Source organism: Gallus gallus, chromosome Z (assembly GCF_016699485.2).
Source record: "Gallus gallus isolate bGalGal1 chromosome Z, bGalGal1.mat.broiler.GRCg7b, whole genome shotgun sequence".
NCBI lineage: Eukaryota > Metazoa > Chordata > Aves > Galliformes > Phasianidae > Gallus > Gallus gallus.
Genome location: NC_052572.1, coordinates 48146311 through 48165103, shown reverse-complemented (window position 1 = coordinate 48165103; position 18793 = coordinate 48146311). Strand labels below are relative to the sequence as shown.

At 38.2% G+C, this 18793-nt stretch overlaps 1 protein-coding gene across 3 annotated transcripts in view; it reads left to right on the top strand.

Moving 5' to 3' along the window:
• FER (fer (fps/fes related) tyrosine kinase) overlaps positions 1 to 18793 on the top strand; it is a 179836-nt gene that overhangs the window by 123887 nt on the left and 37156 nt on the right. For all 3 annotated transcript variants that reach the window (XM_040656018.2, XM_413981.8, XM_046905745.1), the window contains one exon: positions 8586 to 8709. In XM_040656018.2, the coding sequence (XP_040511952.1) occupies positions 8586 to 8709 (124 nt within the window). The remainder of the gene's footprint in view (positions 1 to 8585; positions 8710 to 18793) is intronic.

Here is an 18793-nt window from a genome sequence, read left to right as displayed (position 1 = left end):
TGCAGCACCAGCTAAAGAGGGCCCGAAACATGAAATGCTCCTAGTCATAAATGCCATTAAAGTCAGAGATTGCTAAAATTAGATAACTTGTAAACAGATACTGTGTTTTTCTTTGCTGTTTCTTGGCTTTTGGCTTCTTCTTGTAGATCACAGCTTTATTACTTGTTTTGCTTTATTACTTGTACTGTTACGTAGTTGTTAAATACTACATAAAGTACAGTATAAAGTTTATGCTATGAAGCATGGCCACTTGTAGGGGATGTTGATATGTGGTATTTTCTCTCTGTTAAAACATCTGTATATAACGAGAAGTATTTTATATTCTCATGTGAAAGTCTGCTTTTAAGGAATCCAGTTATTGCAGGGAGCCTTAATATAATCATAATGCTTTCTGCTTATGTACTACATATTATCATTTACTTAATGAAATAAATCAATCATTTAGGCAGACAGTCCAGTCCTGTTATATATTTGCCTATAAACTCCAAACTAGTAGTTGATTTCTGCTTGGTGGTAATTCTGTAATGGTTTGATTATTCTTGTAGCACTTAGAGTGGTTGGAGCAGATCTCATTTCATAGTAGTGCTGTGTGCCATTAACTGGAATATCAGCCAGCCGTGTAGCATACAATGGGAATTCAGCATCTAGGAGAAAAACACTGCTCACTATTTTGTTGTCATCTAGTTTTGTTTGAGTTGTTTCATAGTCTAGTTGGTTGGTTTGTTTCATTTTTATCAACACTTATTACATTGGAGATTATGTTCTGACACTTTGCTGCAAATAATGTATTGGGAGGTTATATTAAGACTTGTTTTCAGAAGAGCATAAAGATACTACCTAGCTAGAGTTCTACACCGAAGAGTTTGTATTGATATCCCCAGCTCTGAAAGTATTCATGTGGAAACTTTCCTGCCAACATAAATAGCTGCAGCAGCCTATAAAGCACAGTCAGTTTTGTAACAATAATGAGGATAATCAGGTTTAACCTAAAATGGCATGTATCCTGTATGGAATGAATTGTATGTATTGCTGCTATTTTTATTTTGACAATAGCTGAGAGCACTTTCAAATCAGTATTGAACAGAGTATTTAAAAGGCATTTTCATTACCTCTGCTGAAGGGAAGATAACTGAAAACAGAAAAACTAACAAAAACATACTTGCTGCCCTTTTTCCCTTTTGTAACAATGAGACAGATCAGGATAATTTTTATTGAAAGTGTGTTTTGACGATAGGCATAAAAAATACTATCTACAGCTTGAGGTATACTATGCTATTTTCTCTCAGAAGTCCAGAAATTCATACAATACATGCCAAACAGTGAAGATCAGTCACATCCCCATGGTACAAATATGCATTAATACCATGGGAAATTAAAGGCTCACACTCTGCCGATTTGACACATCCTGACAAAATTGGGCAGCTTTCAGTGCTGGTCAAGAGTGAGCCAATGAAAATAGCTATCTTACTCCGATTGCCTAGATGCATTAGAAACAAATGTATAATCTGTGTTATTTCTAAATTTTGGAATGGAGATGGTTAACTTTTCTTCTGATACCTCATTGCCACTTGTTATTTGAGAACAGAGCCCTTACTGTTGATTGTGGAGAGCAGTAATTCATTTGTAGGGGGAGTTTCTGTGCATTTGGAGGAAAACTGATCTTTAAAATAATTATTTCACTTACTTAATTTTTCATGTTCAGTTCAGAATTCTCTTTTACTGTTTACATAATTCAGGACTTTTACAATGTTTAAGTTATGTTTTTACCACTGATTTTTTTTTCTTCTGTGACCATTTTATCTGAAACCTCAGTGAAGATACTTTACGTTCTTGTTAGATAAATAGAGTTTTGGTTTAAGTAGCCTCTGTTTTCTGTGTGTTAAATGAAGAAAGATAAATCATTTCTTAACAGTATTCTTCTGGAGAGACAAAATTTCATACATAAGTGCCTGGGAGAAATTACTACAGTACTATGGAAGACAGAACCTCTGTCTGTGGCAGAGTTGCTGCTTTATCCTGAGTGTTTCATGGAAGCTTGGAGTTGTTTAAGAAAGGGAATTCTGTGTTTAAGCTAGATTCTCACCTTAAGAAAGTGAGGTGGAGCAGCACACGGCTTGTTAGCTGGATTCACTCGAGCATGGTGAGTTACAAGGCTCATCTATGCTACTGTACTCCTTAGAGTACCTCCTTAGAGGTCCCTCAGCATGAGGTGAGAGGTTCCAAGGCAGTTAACACTTTAGTGGCCTGGAGCCTGGACCTTATATGTCCCTGAAGTCTCTCTGTCTCATGTGACCAAAATTCAGACATCCTCCAGCATATGTTTATGCACTTACATGATAGGAAGGCAAAGAAGATTGGAAATACTGCATGTACTGTCATTTCATGTGATGTTTTTGCATGGCTGGGGACACAGCAGACAAAGCAAACTGAACTTTGACACTTCACTTGTTGCACATACACTCTTCTATCACACAAGAAGTATTTTGAATATCTTTTAAGTATCAGGAGTAATTTGCTGAGTGTACAATACAGTGAAAAAAACAGAAACAGCACTGCTGTTTTCACCTTAATATATCTGGATGTATGGTTCTTCTGCTTCATCTGAATTATTATACATGTCCCTGATTTTTTTGTTTTCTTCTTTCTTTATTCCTACTTCATTAATTTTCCTGTAACTGACCCTCAGCAGTAGTAATGGAGGAGTAAGTTGTTTTGTCAGTTTTAGATATTGTTTTGAAGAAGTTATTGTGCTTCTCATGGCACAGATAATCCAATCTGGAAAAGCTGGACACGTAAGATAACCTATAGATTAAAAATTGCAGATTTACATAGATCCTGAAAAAAAGTGATTTGTCTCCCATCTTCTTCATGGTGCTCTGTTTTTAAGCTGTCAGTGCCTTTAAGATACCTAATGAGAGAAAATTTGCAGTTGCTATGCAAAATACAGACAGTTGTATTGCTTTTATTTCATCCCTAATCAATGTGCACAGGTAGTCATGACCCTCTGAAAAGCAAAGTTTAGGACCTTTCGGTAAGAATTTGAAGTCTTAATTTTAGAGGGACAAGCATTTTGAGTATTCGTAACAGGAATCAGTAAGAAAAAAAAAAGAGTAAAAATCACTACAAATTAAGTAATTACTAATCTTAAAAGAACACTTAAGACCAGAATCACTAGTAGTTTTCAATACAGACTTCAGTCGTTTTTCATACTGAATGCTGCGTTAATTATTATGCAGCCTATAGACATATTATCAATTTGATAAATTTGATTGGAGAGTTCTATTCTGTGGGATGGAACTTTTAGAAATGACTTTGTTGCTATTTGGTTGATGTAAATTGTGCTGAGAGTGGAAGAATGCTTCTTTTCCTTGCCACAATGTTATTTCCAAGGAAGAGTTTATCAATAACTGTTCTGCTTTGAAAAATAATTCTACTTTTGCTGTAAGGATTTTAACCTTACTTCTGTGATTGTACCTGCAATTAATCTGATTTAGTTACAGAACTTTGTATAAATAGACCTTTCTCATTCGGGGCTTGTTCCTTAATTTTTAATACCACAACTTTTTGGGCCTGGCCATCAAGCCAGTGTTTCTCCCAGCATAGTATACGCCCATCCGAATAGTGGGCAGCCAGCTTCTCCACGAGGATGCTGCAGGGGACAGTGTCAAAGGCTTTACTGAATTCCAGGTAGACCACATCAACAGCCTTACCTTCATCCACTAAGCGAGTCACCTTGTCATAGAACGAAATCAGGTTTGTCAAACAGGATCTACCATTCGTAAACCCATGCTGACTGAGCCTGGTCCCCTAGCTGACCTTTAACTGGCCCATGATGGCTTCATTCCATAACCATCCCCGGCACGGAGGTGAGACTGACAGGTCTGCAGCTACCAGGATCATCTTTCTGGCCCTTTTTGAAGATGGGCATCACATATGCCAGTCTCCAGTCTGCTGGGACATCCCCGGTTAGCCAGGACTGCCAAAGAATGATGGAGAGTGACTTGGCAACCACACCCGCCCACTCCCTCAGCACTCTAGGGTGCAATCCATCCGGCCCCATGGACTTGTGTGCATCTAGCTTTCAGAGCAGATCCAAAACCATCTCATCATGGATCATGCAGGGCCTATTTCTGTTCCCCATCCCTATCTACCAGCACAGGGGGCTGTGTTCCCAGGGAGTAACAAGTCTTACTATTAAAGACTGAGGCAAAGAAGGCTTAAGTATCTCAGCCTTATCCTGATCCTTGGTCACCAAGTTGCCCTCAGTGTCTGACAAGGGATGGAGATTCTCCCTAGCCCTCCTCTTGCTGTTGATATAGTTACAGAAATGTTTATTGTTGTCCTTTACCTTAGTGGCCAAGATCAGTTCTAGCTGAGCTTTGGCTTTTCTAATTTTCTCCCTGCGCAGCTTCACTGTGTGCCTGCAATCATCTTAAGTGCTTGCCCACTCTTCCAGAGACCATAAACATTCCTTTTGCTCCTGAGTTCCAGCCAAATGTCTCTGTTCAGCCAGTCCAGCCTCCTTGCCCATCAGCTTGTCTTCCGTGATGTGGGGATGGTCAGCTCCTGCAAATAGCTCTGGATCAACAGGCCAAGGTTAACTGTATGAGTTTCAGTAGGGCCAAGTGTCAGGTCTTGCATTTTGGTCACAACAACCCCAGGCAACCCTACAGGCTTGGGGAGGAGTGTCTGGAAAACTGCCTGACAGAAAGGGACCTTGGTGTACTGATGGACAGTGGACTGAATATGAGCCAGCAGTGTGCCCAGGTGGCCAAGAAGGCCAGTGGCATCCTGGCTTGTATGAGGAGCGACTGAAGGAACTGGGATTGTTTAGTCTGGAGAAGAGGAGGCTGAGGGGAGACTTTATTGCTCTCTTCCAATATCTGAAAGGTGCTTACAGTGAGAGCGGGGTTGGTCTCTTCTCACTGGTGACAGGTGACAGGACAGGGGGAAATGGTCTTAAGTTGCACCAGGGTAAGTTTAGGTTGGAGATGAGGGAAAACTTCTTTACAGAAAGGATTGTTAAGCACTGGAATAGGCTCCCCAGGGAGGCGGTTGAGTCACCATCGCTGAATGTGTTTAAAACCCATTTGGATGTGGTGCTCAGGGACGTGATTTAGCAGGGGGTTGTTAGAATTAGGGTAGTATGGTTAGGTTGTGGTTGGACTCGATGATCTTGAAGGTCTTCTTGAACCTGAGTGATTCTGTGATTCTATTATTGTATGAATGAGACTGTATGCAAAGGCATCTTTTCTCTTAGTTTATCAAATTAAAATTATTTTTCTTTCAGTTCTTTCTGAAGTAAATTGTTGGAAAGCTCAGTATTCAAAATAGGAATATTGATTGATTGAGGATATATATATATATTTTTAAATGTTGTAGCATCATAGAACAGCTTGAGTTCGAATGGACCTTAAAGATCATTTGGTTCCAACCTCCCTGCCCTGAGAGCACCTCCCAGTAGATGAGGCTGCCAAGGGCCTCATCCAATCTGGCCTTGAGTGACTCTGTGTGTCCTCACATGCTTTTTCTATAAGGTTCCTGGGTGCACTCTTTCACAACTGTGATTCAGTTTGTTGAGATTGGAAGAATTTCACATTCATAAAGGCTTACTAGTCATACTTCCTAATTAAAAGATGATTCCTATGTACAGAGCAGTAAGTGCATGGTATATAAACACAATGATTTTTGTCAGCTCTGAATGCAATATTGCTTGTTTGTATGTGTTCAAGGAGTGAGGGGGGATTGCTTAAAAATGATTTTAACTGTCTCCTATAACCAGAATGTTTCTGTTTATACATGCAATAAATTACACAATGGAGTTTTTATCTTCCTTCTCTCTGGCAGTATCTGTGAGTCAGCTACGAGGCTGTCAGTAGCCTCTCAGATTAAAAGCAGGATGATTGTTGTTCAGTTGAGTTTGCAATAGAATTCTGTTCTTTTAAGATTTCATGAGAATTTAAAATTAAATATTCCAAGATAGAACCTGTCAGACTTTGAAGGTGTAATGCATGTAACTATCTTTTGGAAGATAAAATGGAAGTCATTTGAATTTGGCTTTAGTTTCAAGGGCATCCAGTCAGGCCTTCATTTTCCATCTGTGGATTATCCAGCCTTTGAGTGAAGGACATTGTAGGCTCCATTGCAACAGCAGCGCTGTTGGTGCACTCTGGATGCAATGTTTGCCTTGCCTGCTCACGTGCCTGCCCAGCATAAGCTGTTTAGAAAAAAAATAAAAAAATTGCTCACCTTTCCTGTCATCATCGCACATTGTGTTCTGTCAGTCTAGTTTCAAGTACTTAGATGACCCACAGTTTCAATTATATGGTTTGTGCATACCTTTTGTTACTCTTACAAATTACTTCAAGCAGTCTGTGTCTAGCTGTTACATATATTCACTGCTTTTTAAAAATTGCCAGAGATCTGTGACTGAAGAAAGAATGTATCAGATAGTATTAATCATGTGTATAATTGCAATCTGGGTAGTAAGAAAACTGAATGCTAACAACTAGAGGTGCGCCCCAGGGGCCAGCACTGGGCCCAGTTGTGTTTAAAATCTTCATTAGTGATCTGCTTTATGGGGCAGAGTGCACCCTCAGCAAGTTTGCATGTGACGCAAAGCTGTCCAGCGAAGGGCCACAGAAGTAATTGAGTGGCTGGAGCACCTCTCCTTTGAGGTCAGCCTGAGGGAGCTGAGACTGCTCAGTCTGCAGGAGAGGAGTCTCAGGGGTATCACATCAGTGTCTATAAGTACTTAAGGGAGAGTGTGGAGAGGATGGAGTTAGGCTCTTTTCACCAGTGCCCAGTGCCAGGAGTATGGACAGTGGACACACACTGGAACAGAGGAGGTTCCTTCTGAACGATGGGAAGCACTGCTGTGCTGTGCAGGTTGTAGAGCATTGGCACAGGTTGTCCAGAGAAGTTGTGGGGTTTCCTCCACGGAGATCTCGAGAATCCACCTGAACACAATCCTGTTTACCCTGCCCTGTGTGTTCCTGCTGGAACAGGGGCTGGGCTGGATGGACCATGCCAACCTCAACCACTTTCATTCTGTAATAATACTCTGTGGCTTTCCCATAGTACTACTGCACGTACAGAAAAAGCAAAATGGAAGAAATGTTTTCTATGTATTATTTTTTCAGAGTTTTCACTAAGAGACGACATATCAAGCCATCATCTTCAGATCATTGGACTAAAATAAATTTCATCTCTGGGAAAAATGAGTAAACGAAGGGTGCAGTAATTGGTAGTTAAGATACTAATTCACTTTTCTGTTGCACCATGATAATATTTGAAGGGCCGTAGAGTTACACTTCGCAACAGCAAACTCTTTTCTTTAACAATCTCTGATTGTATTTCTTACAATATGAAATATAGATAGAACTAGATTCCAAAGAAAATTCCACATGAAACTGTTAGCTATATAATGTCTTCCTAATTTGCTAAGAAAGGCGGTTTAGGAAATTGTATCGCAGTGCAATTACTTGCAAGAGAGAATTGCTATTGACAGTTTAGTGCAATGAAAAGAGAAACAAAAGGCTAAAGCAAGAGCTGGCTACACCTTTCCCAACAAATATTGTGATGTGGAAAGCTTCACTATGGTTTTTAGTCTTTGCCTGGAACAATGAAGTATATTTTCAAATAGATCTTTAATACAAATATTCAATCTGAACATGATGTTGCAGTGTATCTTTGTTCTAAGTCAGGTTTTCAGAAACCTTTGCAAAAGCAGATTGCCTTCCAGGAATCCTTTCTGCTGGCAGCTTCTCCTCAGGCAGAACAGCATCAAATTAGTTAATGCAAAACAATAAGGTGTTAAGCCACAGTAATATTTGCTCACTTATAATTGCTAGCATCTAATAGGTGGTTAACATTGCCCAATAAGTAAAACACTTTGTTACCCCTCCACTGGCTTCAGTGTACTTTGAGAAACACCACTGCAAATGAGTTAAAAAATCAGTGGAGCATGAGGAAAAGTTTTTTTTTACCATGAGTGCAGTCTGGCACTGGAACAGCCTTCCTAGTGAGGAGGAATGATGCCACATGCCTGTCAGTGTTCAGTAGGCACTTGGGTAATGCCCCCAGGTAACATGCTTAAACTTCTGGCCAGCCCTGGAGTGATCAGGCCATTCAACTATAAGATTTTGAAAGTTTATTCCAACCGTTCTGTTGTTCTACTCTACTTCACTCCAGAATCAGTTGTTTTCATGTACCCAATAGGAAGTTATCATTTTATTTGCAATTATTTTAAACTTCTACAACAGTCATTCTGTGATTAGAGAACTGTATTTATCACAAAGTGTAAGTTGTTTTTGTCAGCAGTTTTCATGAATGTCTGTATTTATTTAATGTTACACTGCTAAAAATATTGTTTGTAACAAAATGCAGCTTTTATTCATCATGCAGTGTACAGTTTTCATCCTGGTAATTAATTCTTTCCTTCCTTCTCTTAGGCTAACTTCAAACTGATGGGTTGAGAATTACATCGAATAGCTTCATTCTGTTTGGTGTCTTGACCCTAATGAGAAATAAATATGAATGTCCTATCTGTCATGTCTCATTGTCCACTGTTGTCTTTTCTCTAGGAGGTGATTTCCTGTCGTTTTTAAGAAAAAAGAAGGATGAGCTGAAAACCAAACAGTTAGTGAAATTTTCATTAGATGCTGCTTCCGGTATGGCATACCTCGAATCGAAAAATTGCATACACAGGTAAGGGAAATACTTATTTTCTCAATATTGTAATTTCGATCGTTTGGAATGCTAGCAGATTAAATGCTTATGGTGCTTAATATCAACACAAAGGATCTCTAGATTTTTTTTTAAAAGCTACTTTTTTTTTCTGAGAGCAGGTCATTATTGCTTGCATTTGTCTAATACAAAGGTGTTCTGTTTATTTGAGTCAAAATAAATACTACAGTATTCGGTTTGAATAGATCATTTGTTTTAGTATAGATTGGCGATGATTTTTTCACTGTAAGAATTTGCTTTAGGGAGAGCATAACTCATACAGTGTCAATGAATTGTGGCAAAAAAAACGATACCTGTGAAGCTTATATCTTCATTTACAGGCACCTGCATAGCCAAAACAGAAGTTAAGGTATATGTGCAGTGTGTTTTAGGAAAATCCATTGATATCTCAGATGATAAAGTAGTATTATCTGGACTTCTTTGTATTAAAATATTAGGAATTGCCTAATTGACTACATTCTCCAAAATATGGAAGAGGGTCAGGATTTATGCTCTCTGGATACACTGTTTCTGGTTTTTTGTTTGTTTGTTTCTCAGTTTGTCTGTGCCCTGGAGCTACACATTCTCAGTTTCTATCAAAGTGAATATTCAAATGTACATAATTTCCATCTACTTTCTCTCAAAATATCACAGTGTAAACAGTGATAGGGCTGGAATATGACTAACAAATGTTAGTCCATTTTTCAGGGAATCTGAAAAGAACAAGTTGTTCTTTTTAATACTGATGTTTTTCACTTTTCTTTGTGTGACATTTGTAGATGAACTCTGCATCACTGAATGTACATCATTAGCCCACTTCATATTTAGCACAGTTCTAATGAATGCTGTTCTCGGAGATCTGAATTGTGTTTTTCTCTTTCTTTTTTTTAATCAAAAATGAATTGTTCTAAAAGCTGCAGGTAAAACAGTAGATTTATCTACTATCATGATGTCTAAACATTCCTCTAACCACAGTAAGCTCAAAACCTTTTTACAAAGTCTTACAGTATTATTGTGTCATTTATATATTTTTTAAAATTATGTTTTGGGCTTAACTTATCTTAAGAAAGCTTAAACAGAATAGCAATCTTGTTAATTGCTACTTTTCTCTATTATCTATCTTCTATTTTTGTTGCAGCTTTTGGGGGGGGGAGGGTGCATGTTTACAAAGGCAGCAATTAGAGATTCAAAAAATACATTTCAGAGAGAGTATTCATATAGAACTGTCTTACTGTGAAAAGATTAGGAAGCTGAGCACAGATGTACTATGTGAATCTAAAATCAGCAAACAGAGCTGTAATCTAATCTCCTGTTTTTCTAATGTGATAGATGTACCAGCGCACCTAGCATTAGTTAAACATACAAGTCAGGAAAAGGTACCTTCCTTTTTAACTTCCAAAATCTTCACAGAAGTTATTTACTATTACCTCAAAATATCACAGAAGATTATTGTTGAGAACTACAATTCCTTTAAAGGCAGAAGCAAAATTTTTAGTAAACCTGTCCTAAAGAAAATGCAACCAAGCAGGCAAATGAGCTCTTCAGGACCACTGTTAGTTGTATGAAATGCATAAGTTAATAAATCTAAATGTGCATTTCCAGTATTATTTTATCATTTTCTGGCAGATTCAAAATTTATTCAGTTTTATGTCACTGGACGTATCATATGCTTATTATACTTATGTTCTCAATGTGATACCTAAATATAATGAAAAGCTCTGAATCAGACAGCAAACAACCAAGGCTAGTACTGTTAGTAGTAGTAGTTGTTCTGTTTTTTTTCTTCTTCTTCTTCCTCTTCTTTTTTCATGTCTGTTTTCCTGTGTGAGGATTTTGAACACTTGTCCAAGATTTCTGTGTGCCATTAAGGCTGGTTGGATAGACACAGGTCAATCTGAAAGTTGTGCCTCCTATTTATTTCCATGGAAGTTACAACAAAGGGCATAATACCACTATTTGATTGAACAGATTCTCAGCTACAAAACACTATTGTTCAACAATACTATGGATTTTCACCAGCACTAAACAAGAGTCTGCATAACATGCCTGTAAAAATCTGCACCAGCAGAGGTGACTCAGTGTCCCCGTCAACATTCCTGAAATGCAGCACTGTGCTCCTATCTACTGTTTGATCTCCATAAACATTCAGCAATTATCAGTGAATGTCCATAGATGCCATATTTTCTACATGGAGGAATTCACTGACACACCTTTACTTCATCTGCACTTCCATGTCAGATGCCATTTTGTCAGAGTGCCCCTCTGCTGCCATCTTTCAGACAGCAACAAAATGTAACAGGATATTGGTGGGAAAGTTCAACCTCTACTGCTGTACCACCATTTGCCTCTGGTGTCACATGGCAACATAACAAAATAGGAGGCATTACTTTTGGAGCAGCCCTTGTACATTTATCAAGAAATCCCATCTGCTGTGGAAGCACAGAACATCTGTTACTTGCTGGATATTCTGAGCCTATTGCGTGCCAGTGAACACAACACTCTCGTGCTATGCAGCAGATATGTTAAATTAGGGTGTCAGAGGCTAGGATGTTAAAGCCCCACTGTGTAGTGCTTTGTCAGCAAGTTCTTAGGTGTACAAGGCTCAGTACTCCTTTGGAGTTTAAGTCCCTCCTTACCTGACCACTGAAGATGCAATTATGTGACAGCGTGGTCTCTTCAAGGAATGTGGGAGTTTTGTTCCCTCCCTCTTGAGTCAAAGTAAGACAAATTATTCATGGGTAAACTCTACGTTGAGATTAGAATGAAACAACTTAATGTATAGCAGGAAGAAGATTTAGTATAAAGAGAACATGAGTTGTTTTGAAATAACAGTAAATATGTTCTCTTTTTGTCAAAAACTCCATCAAGTAAAAGTGTTTCTTAGATTAAAAGGAAAAATGAAAATTAGCTACAGACAAAATGGAATGTACAGCAGAATATTTTTTTTATTTTGATTAAAAGTCAGAAGGATGTAATTACTGTACTAAAGAAGAGTCTTAAATAATATATCATTAGATATATTTGCACAAAATAATTTTTTTTTCATTTCCACGTTATTGATTTTCCACAGGATTCTATTTGTTGTCTTAAATATGTGTTCAGAACCTTGCTTATTTTGTTTTCTTTGTAGTGCAGGTGACCATTATTTAGTGCCATGTGCATTTGACCAACTGTTAACGACTTGCAGCTTATTAAATGATTTTTAGTGCCACTTTTTAGTTGCAGCTGCACTAGCTATACCTAGTCAGTGTATTTTAAATTTAAATCTGTTCTAGCTTTCTGATATTGCTATCCAAGTCACACCTTGACTTAGACTTCCAGTAATTGGGCCAGTGCAACAACTAATCTGCCCTTTGATTTTTATTTCTGTGCATGGTGTGGTGTTTCAATGAGTGCAGGTATGAAGTTTGAATTTGTCAGACTTAGAATTCTTAATACCTGTGAGGGATTATTTGATCTGCATTTCCATCTCCTCTGGAGTCCAGAAATCACTTGTTCTTTGTTCTCTCTTTGTTCCATATAAAAAGGCAGAAATGAGTGGGCTTAAATAAATAAAATAATAACAAAAAACTGCTGCATGAAAAAATGCTTTTAAAAGAAATAACATTTACAGAGCCATACAGTTATTTCATCTGAATATGATTGAAATGAGTTTAAAGAATTGTTCCCTGCTTTTCATTTTCACCCCTTGCTATTGTTTAGATAGTTCCTTTTTTTTTTTTTTTTTTTTTTTTTTTTGTTAATTAGAAACAGAAGATTAGGATGGAGGTGTGATAACTTCAGCTGGTTCAATAAGCATTCATGAGCAATCTTCTTCAGCAGTATTTGATTTGCATGTGTTGAATGTCCATAATTCATTTTTAGTTTCCAAACCTACCCAGGGCAACTGTGTTGCTCAGAGAATTTGAACCTTCCTCCCTGCCCCCCCTCCTCCTTACCAGTATCATGTTTTAAAGAAAATAACTGAAATTATGGTAGTACTCAATTAGAAAAATGGTTTAATACTGAGAAAAAACAATTATGTTTAGTGTTTCCTCTGTTTCTGTCATTTGGTAGTCAGTACAATCTTTCAAAATCAGAAAGTCGGTTTTGTCTAGAAAATATTATTTCTGTGTGGAAAATTGTGTTGTAGCTTTATCTACAAGTCATTCATGCATGATTCTAATTCTAATTCAAACTAGCAGAATTCTTTTTTTTTTTTTTTCCCAGTTAATTGTTTTGTTCAATTGTGGTTTCACTGCTTTACTTGAGAATTAAATTGCTTTTCTCCTTCCTGAAGAGCTTTCACAAAAAAGGAGTAGTTTGATTTTAAAAATAAAAGTTTAAACGAATTTCAAGATGCAGTATTAGGAGACAACAATATTAAAAGTTGGAATCGTAAAATTGGTCAATTAGTAAACATTTGCACTAAACTTCAGCAGCCTTCATTTATTCATCTGCCAAAAGTAGCATAAAGTTGGTATCAGACTCAAATGATTTATTTTCAATGTGTGAGAAGATGTGAAAAAACAGAATTCAAGGTGTACCCCTTTAGTCAAGCTATTCTTTCAGTCTGTGCAGCTACTATTCTGGAAATCTGCCATACTTTGAACTAAAGATGCATTCAGTGCTAAGACAATCGTGTATTCCAATTTCTCCATTTTTATTCATGATACTACATCTTTTTTTTTCCTTAGTGCAAATACAATATTATTTAATGTTGTTTTCTAGGTACTACGAACTCCCCATTAAGTTAAAAGTGGTTGGCTCAGCTTCATGCTATGAAACTTGGGCTCTGTGCATGTTAATTTGAGATTTCTACAGTTCTGATTAAATATGGGCAGTTAATTAAATTATAAATGATTGGGAAGATACCTCTTTTATCTAGTTTACATGCTATTCTTTGTTCCCAGATATTTTTTTTTTCCCTTTCAGTGTATTAACTGTTAATGCAAAGAATCTTGGAAAGAAGTATCAAATCTTTCCCAACCAGGAATTGGAACTATATTGAGTAATTTAGTTAGCCTTTTCTTTCCTGTGAATCTTTGGTTTTTTTTCTGTCACAGTAGCTCCACTGCCACAAAAAAGATGAAAGTGATCCTTTCAGCTTAGCATAGGTGCTGATCTGTTTAGTGTATCAGTAGTAATTTAATTATCTTGGGGATCAAGAGAGTAGTGGTTTAAATCTAGAGCTGAACTGGTCTCCTTTCTGAGTGCATGTAAGAATCATAGAATAATAGATTGGTTTGGGTTGGAAGGGACCTTTAATATCATCATACCTACCAGCCCTTAAACCGTTGACAAGTAACAACCCCCTGCTATGGTCAGGGGCACTCTCTCTAGACCAGGTTGGTCAAAGCCCCATCCAGCCTGGCCTTGAACACTTCCAGGGAGGGGGCATCCACAACCTCACTGGGCAACCTGTTCCAGTGTCTCACCACCCTCACAGTCAAGAATTTCTTCCTAATATCTAGTGTAAATCTACCCTCTTCCAATTTAAAAACATTTCCTCCTGTCCTGTCACTACATGCCGTTCTAATAAGTTCCTCCCCAGCTTTTCTATAGGCCTTCTTCAAGTACTGGAAGGCTGCTGTAAGATCTCCTCAGAGCTTTCTCTTCTCCAGGATGAAGAGCCCCAGCTCTCACAGCTCGTCATCGTAGGGGAGGTGCTCGAGCCGTCTGCTCATCTTTGTGGCCTCCTCTGGACCTGCTCCAACAACTCCATGTCCTTCTTGTGCTGGGGGCTCCAGAACTGGACACAGTACAAGTATAGAATCACTGAATAGCTCAGGTTGGAAAAGACCTTAAGGGTCGTCAAGTCCAACCACAATCTGACCATACTACCCTAATTCTAACAACCCCCTGCTAAATCACGTCCCTGAGCACCACATCCAAATGGGTTTTAAACACATTCAGCGATGGTGACTCAACCGCCTCCCTGGGGAGCCTATTCCAGTGCTTAACAATCCTTTCTGTAAAGAAGTTTTCCCTCATCTCCAACCTAAACTTACCCTGGTGCAACTTAAGACCATTTCCCCCTGTCCTGTCACCTGTCACCAGTGAGAAGAGACCAACCCCGCTCTCAGTGTAAGCACCTTTCAGATATTGGAAGAGAGCAATAAAGTCTCCCCTCAGCCTCCTCTTCTCCAGACTAAACAACCCCAGTTCCTTCAGTTGCTCCTCACAGGGCATATTCTCCAAGCCCTTCACAATCCCTGTCGCCCTTCTTTGGACCTGCTCCAGCACCTCCGTGTCCTTTCTGTATTGAGTGAGGTGCCCAAAACTGAACACAGTACTCAGGGGTGGGGCCTCACTGGTGCAGAGCACAGGGGCAGGATTTCTTCCCTAGCACTGCTCACCATGCCATTCCTGATACAAGCCAGGATGCCACTGGCCTTCTTGGCTGCCTGGGCACACTGCTGGCTCATATTCAGACCACTGTCCATCAGTACACCAAGTTCCCTTTCTGTCAGTCAGTTTTCCAGACACTCCTCCCCAGGCCTGTAGGGTTGCCTGGGGTTGTTGTGACCAAAACACTTGGCCCTACTGAAACTCATACAGTTAACCTTGGCCTATCGATCCAGTGTATCCAGGTCCCTCTGTGGTGCCCTTCTCCCCTCAGGCAGATCAGCACTCCCTCCCACCTTGGTGTTGTCTGCAAACTTACTGAGGGTGCAGTCAATCCCCTCGAAAGCATAGAGGGGCAGAACCACCTCTCTCGACCTGTTCATGCTTTTCTTGATGCAGCCCAGGGTATGGTTGGCCTTGTGGACTGCAAGCGCACACTGCCTGCTCATGTTGACTCTTTCATCATATGACACTCCCAAGTCCTTCTCTTCAGGGCTTTTCTCAAGCCGTTCTCTGCCCAACCTGTATCTGTGCTTGGGATTGCCCTGACCCAAATGCAGGACCTTTCACTTGGCCTTCTTGAGCTTCATGAGGTTGATGTGGGCCCACCTAGCCTGTCCAGGTCCCTCTGGATAACATCCCTTCCCTCTAGTATGTCACCCCTCTAGTGCTGTACTTTTCATCTTCCCGTTCCCTCAGAACCAGCTTACTTGATTTCTGTCCTACATCCTGTGAAAACATAAGATAAATACATGTCTCTGCCTCCTTTTGGCAATTCAGTGCTCAGTAGAAATGCTTTTTTCATTCTGAAATATATCATTCTCCTTGAGCATGTTTCCTCATAATACCGCATTCCTCTTATAGCACAAAGAGCTTAGAAGTTGGTATTGCAGTACGTTTGTTGTAATTTCTGTGCTGGTGATGTCTTAGGAAGAAAGACTATGTTTCTGTGGAATGGATTTGCGTTTCTGTCATCTAGATGGGCTCATAAAGGTTTATTGTGCAGGCAGTAATTTCTTATAAGATGATATCCACTTCAATAATTCATGAATTTCCCTGAGGAAATATTAAAGACTTCATAAAGGAAAATATTAGTGAAATAAATATTATATTTGTGACTTTATTTGTATTTTTTCTTTGGGAGGGGTATCACACAAACTTTTGTTAATGATCTTCAGAAAACTTATTAGTCTTGTGTCTGTATGTTTCCATACACTCACTGTCATTATTAATTAGCTTTTTATTATTCATTCAGAACAGCATGTATAAAATTAAGCGATGGTGCAAAATTCAGTTTCTATACCTTTCATATTTGATTATTTATTTATTTATTACTGTATCAAAAATATCTATACTGCTGATGGTTAATTATAGTTGATTGTGCTTCTACAAGTAAGTCTTCCAGAGATTTATTATCAGCAGTACAGTTGAAACAGCACATCATTGAATAACTATGATTTTAAGTGTTATTTATATGATGTCTCTGTTTCATGTAAAATTGTATTTTTTTACAGTATGGGTGTTAGAAGTCATATCTATCCTACGTAAAGCTATAACCACAAATGTGAACACTGATAAAGAGCTGTAGGTGTGTCTTAGCTACTTAATAGAGGTATGTTGTTATTGTTGGGGAAAAAAAAGAAACTTCATTCTGCTATGCTATAAAACATTTTTGTCAAATTTTAAATTTCATTGTTACATTACAGTACTGATTTTTTATTTCTTCCTTTGCATGTGTCTTATGAAACCCTCCATTTTGCCTCTTGTCTAGTGAGCTTTTTTTCACTAAATCCTGTGTCTCCAGTGAGTTTATCAAATTATACTGTGCAGTTACAATACTATGGATTTTACACAGGTTATTATTTTTATTTGGTTTATTAGTCATAACGTAAGTACCATAGGAAGTCGGAGAACCGTTACAAATGCATAATATTTATGTGGAGAGATGATCCAGACTTGCAGCAGGTATTCAGGAGGACTGAATACCTTTCTCTCCTACATGTTTTGTTCATAACTGATGGTCTACCTGCTCTCTCTGAAAAGATCAGGTTTAAAAGACAGCTCTTTGAAGTCTTAGTTGTTGCTAAGCAATTCAAGGAGGTGCTGATTATTGCCTAAACAGTAGCACTGCTCTGTACCTACATCCGTTGACACTACTTCTCATGCAGGGATGCTGCGATCCTTTACAGGCAGCACTGAATATGCACTCTGCTAGTGCTGCACCAAGGCCCTTGGAGTCTTCAGCCTGTCTCTGTTCTCAAAGGGCATGGTACGATTGAGGTACTCTTGTCTGCGCAGAGTACCTTTATTCATAAGTGGCTATTAAAACTGTATTTCAGACCATAATATTAGTCAGTATAAGTGTATCAGTGCTTTGCAGTGCTCCAAGAAATTATTTTTCACAGTTTTCACATTACCAGATTTGCTTCCAACCCTAGCATAACCAATACAGTGTTCTTCAGCTGTTGTCATCTAGGATTAGAGGAGAGGTGAACACTTCTACATTTCACTGTGCCTGTGCTTGCTTTTTAGGAATAGATTGGAATATCATAGACTGGGTTTCCACTTGTAAAACTAACTGTGCTTACATTACATATCCAGAAATTACTGATTTTGCATAGATGATTCAATATGATATTCTTGATGAACTTTTGCTCAGGGATGAGCTTGCAAGACTGACATTCCATTTGATTCCTTTTTCCTCTGGAGATCTTAAATTCTCTATGTCATTTACATAATTAAAATAGGAAAAGTTGGTGGTGTTCCTATTTGCTTACTTTCTTTCCATTTAAATTACTGAATTGGTTAATTCCTAGTCATTCACTAATTCTTTTCGTTCTCAATCAACCTATTTCCTTTAATACTATTGTGAAAGTAACATGAGGAACGTTTAATTTCATATTTGCTATTTGAAGCATTTTAAACTTTGGCAACACAGTGCTGCATTACAATCTGTGTCTAAGCAAAAGCAGGAATGGCAACTCAATATATCATATTGAAGTTCATATACTACTTGGTGACATGAGTCTGCAAAACAGAGTAAGTTTCATACGAATCTAGAAAATGCAAAATTCAGGAAGGCAATCTTTTTCCATATTTTAGCTTTAAATTTATGTGGTATAAATATATGAAGTCTAACTTGCTTAGAATGCAGAAAGGTAATTGTTAGCTTAAATTACTTATTTGCAATATGTCTGCTTTTTATATGTCATTTGGTATTGCATGCTTCCACTCTTTTTCATGGACTCTTCTCACAAGAGCCTGTTGCAGTAGAAAATTCAGGTGTTTCTTTTAGAACTTTGGCATTTATATTATTATGCTTTAGGGAAAAAAAATGACAGGAACAAGTTCTGGGTAGAACTTGAAGACTTATTTCATTTCAGAAATTGTAATTTCCTTATTTAAAGTTTAAGTTGGTGTCTTTGTTAGAGATTATTCAATTGTAGTGGGACGTTGGTTCATATTCAGCCTGCAAAAGAGTTTTTGCATATTGACTTGTTCTTGACAACAAAATTATCTTTATTTCACAGAATAATACTACCTTCAACATCATTGCCTTTTGTACATTCCATGGCATTCAGGACCTTTATAAAAATACTTATGGTATTATAGGAATCTGAAAGTGAGTATTCAGAAACTCAATTCCTGTGGCTGTATCTAGAATTAGTAGATCCAAGTATTCCTTTCTTAGAATTGTTTTCATCCCTAACAAAAATTATTGTACATTCAGATGTATATG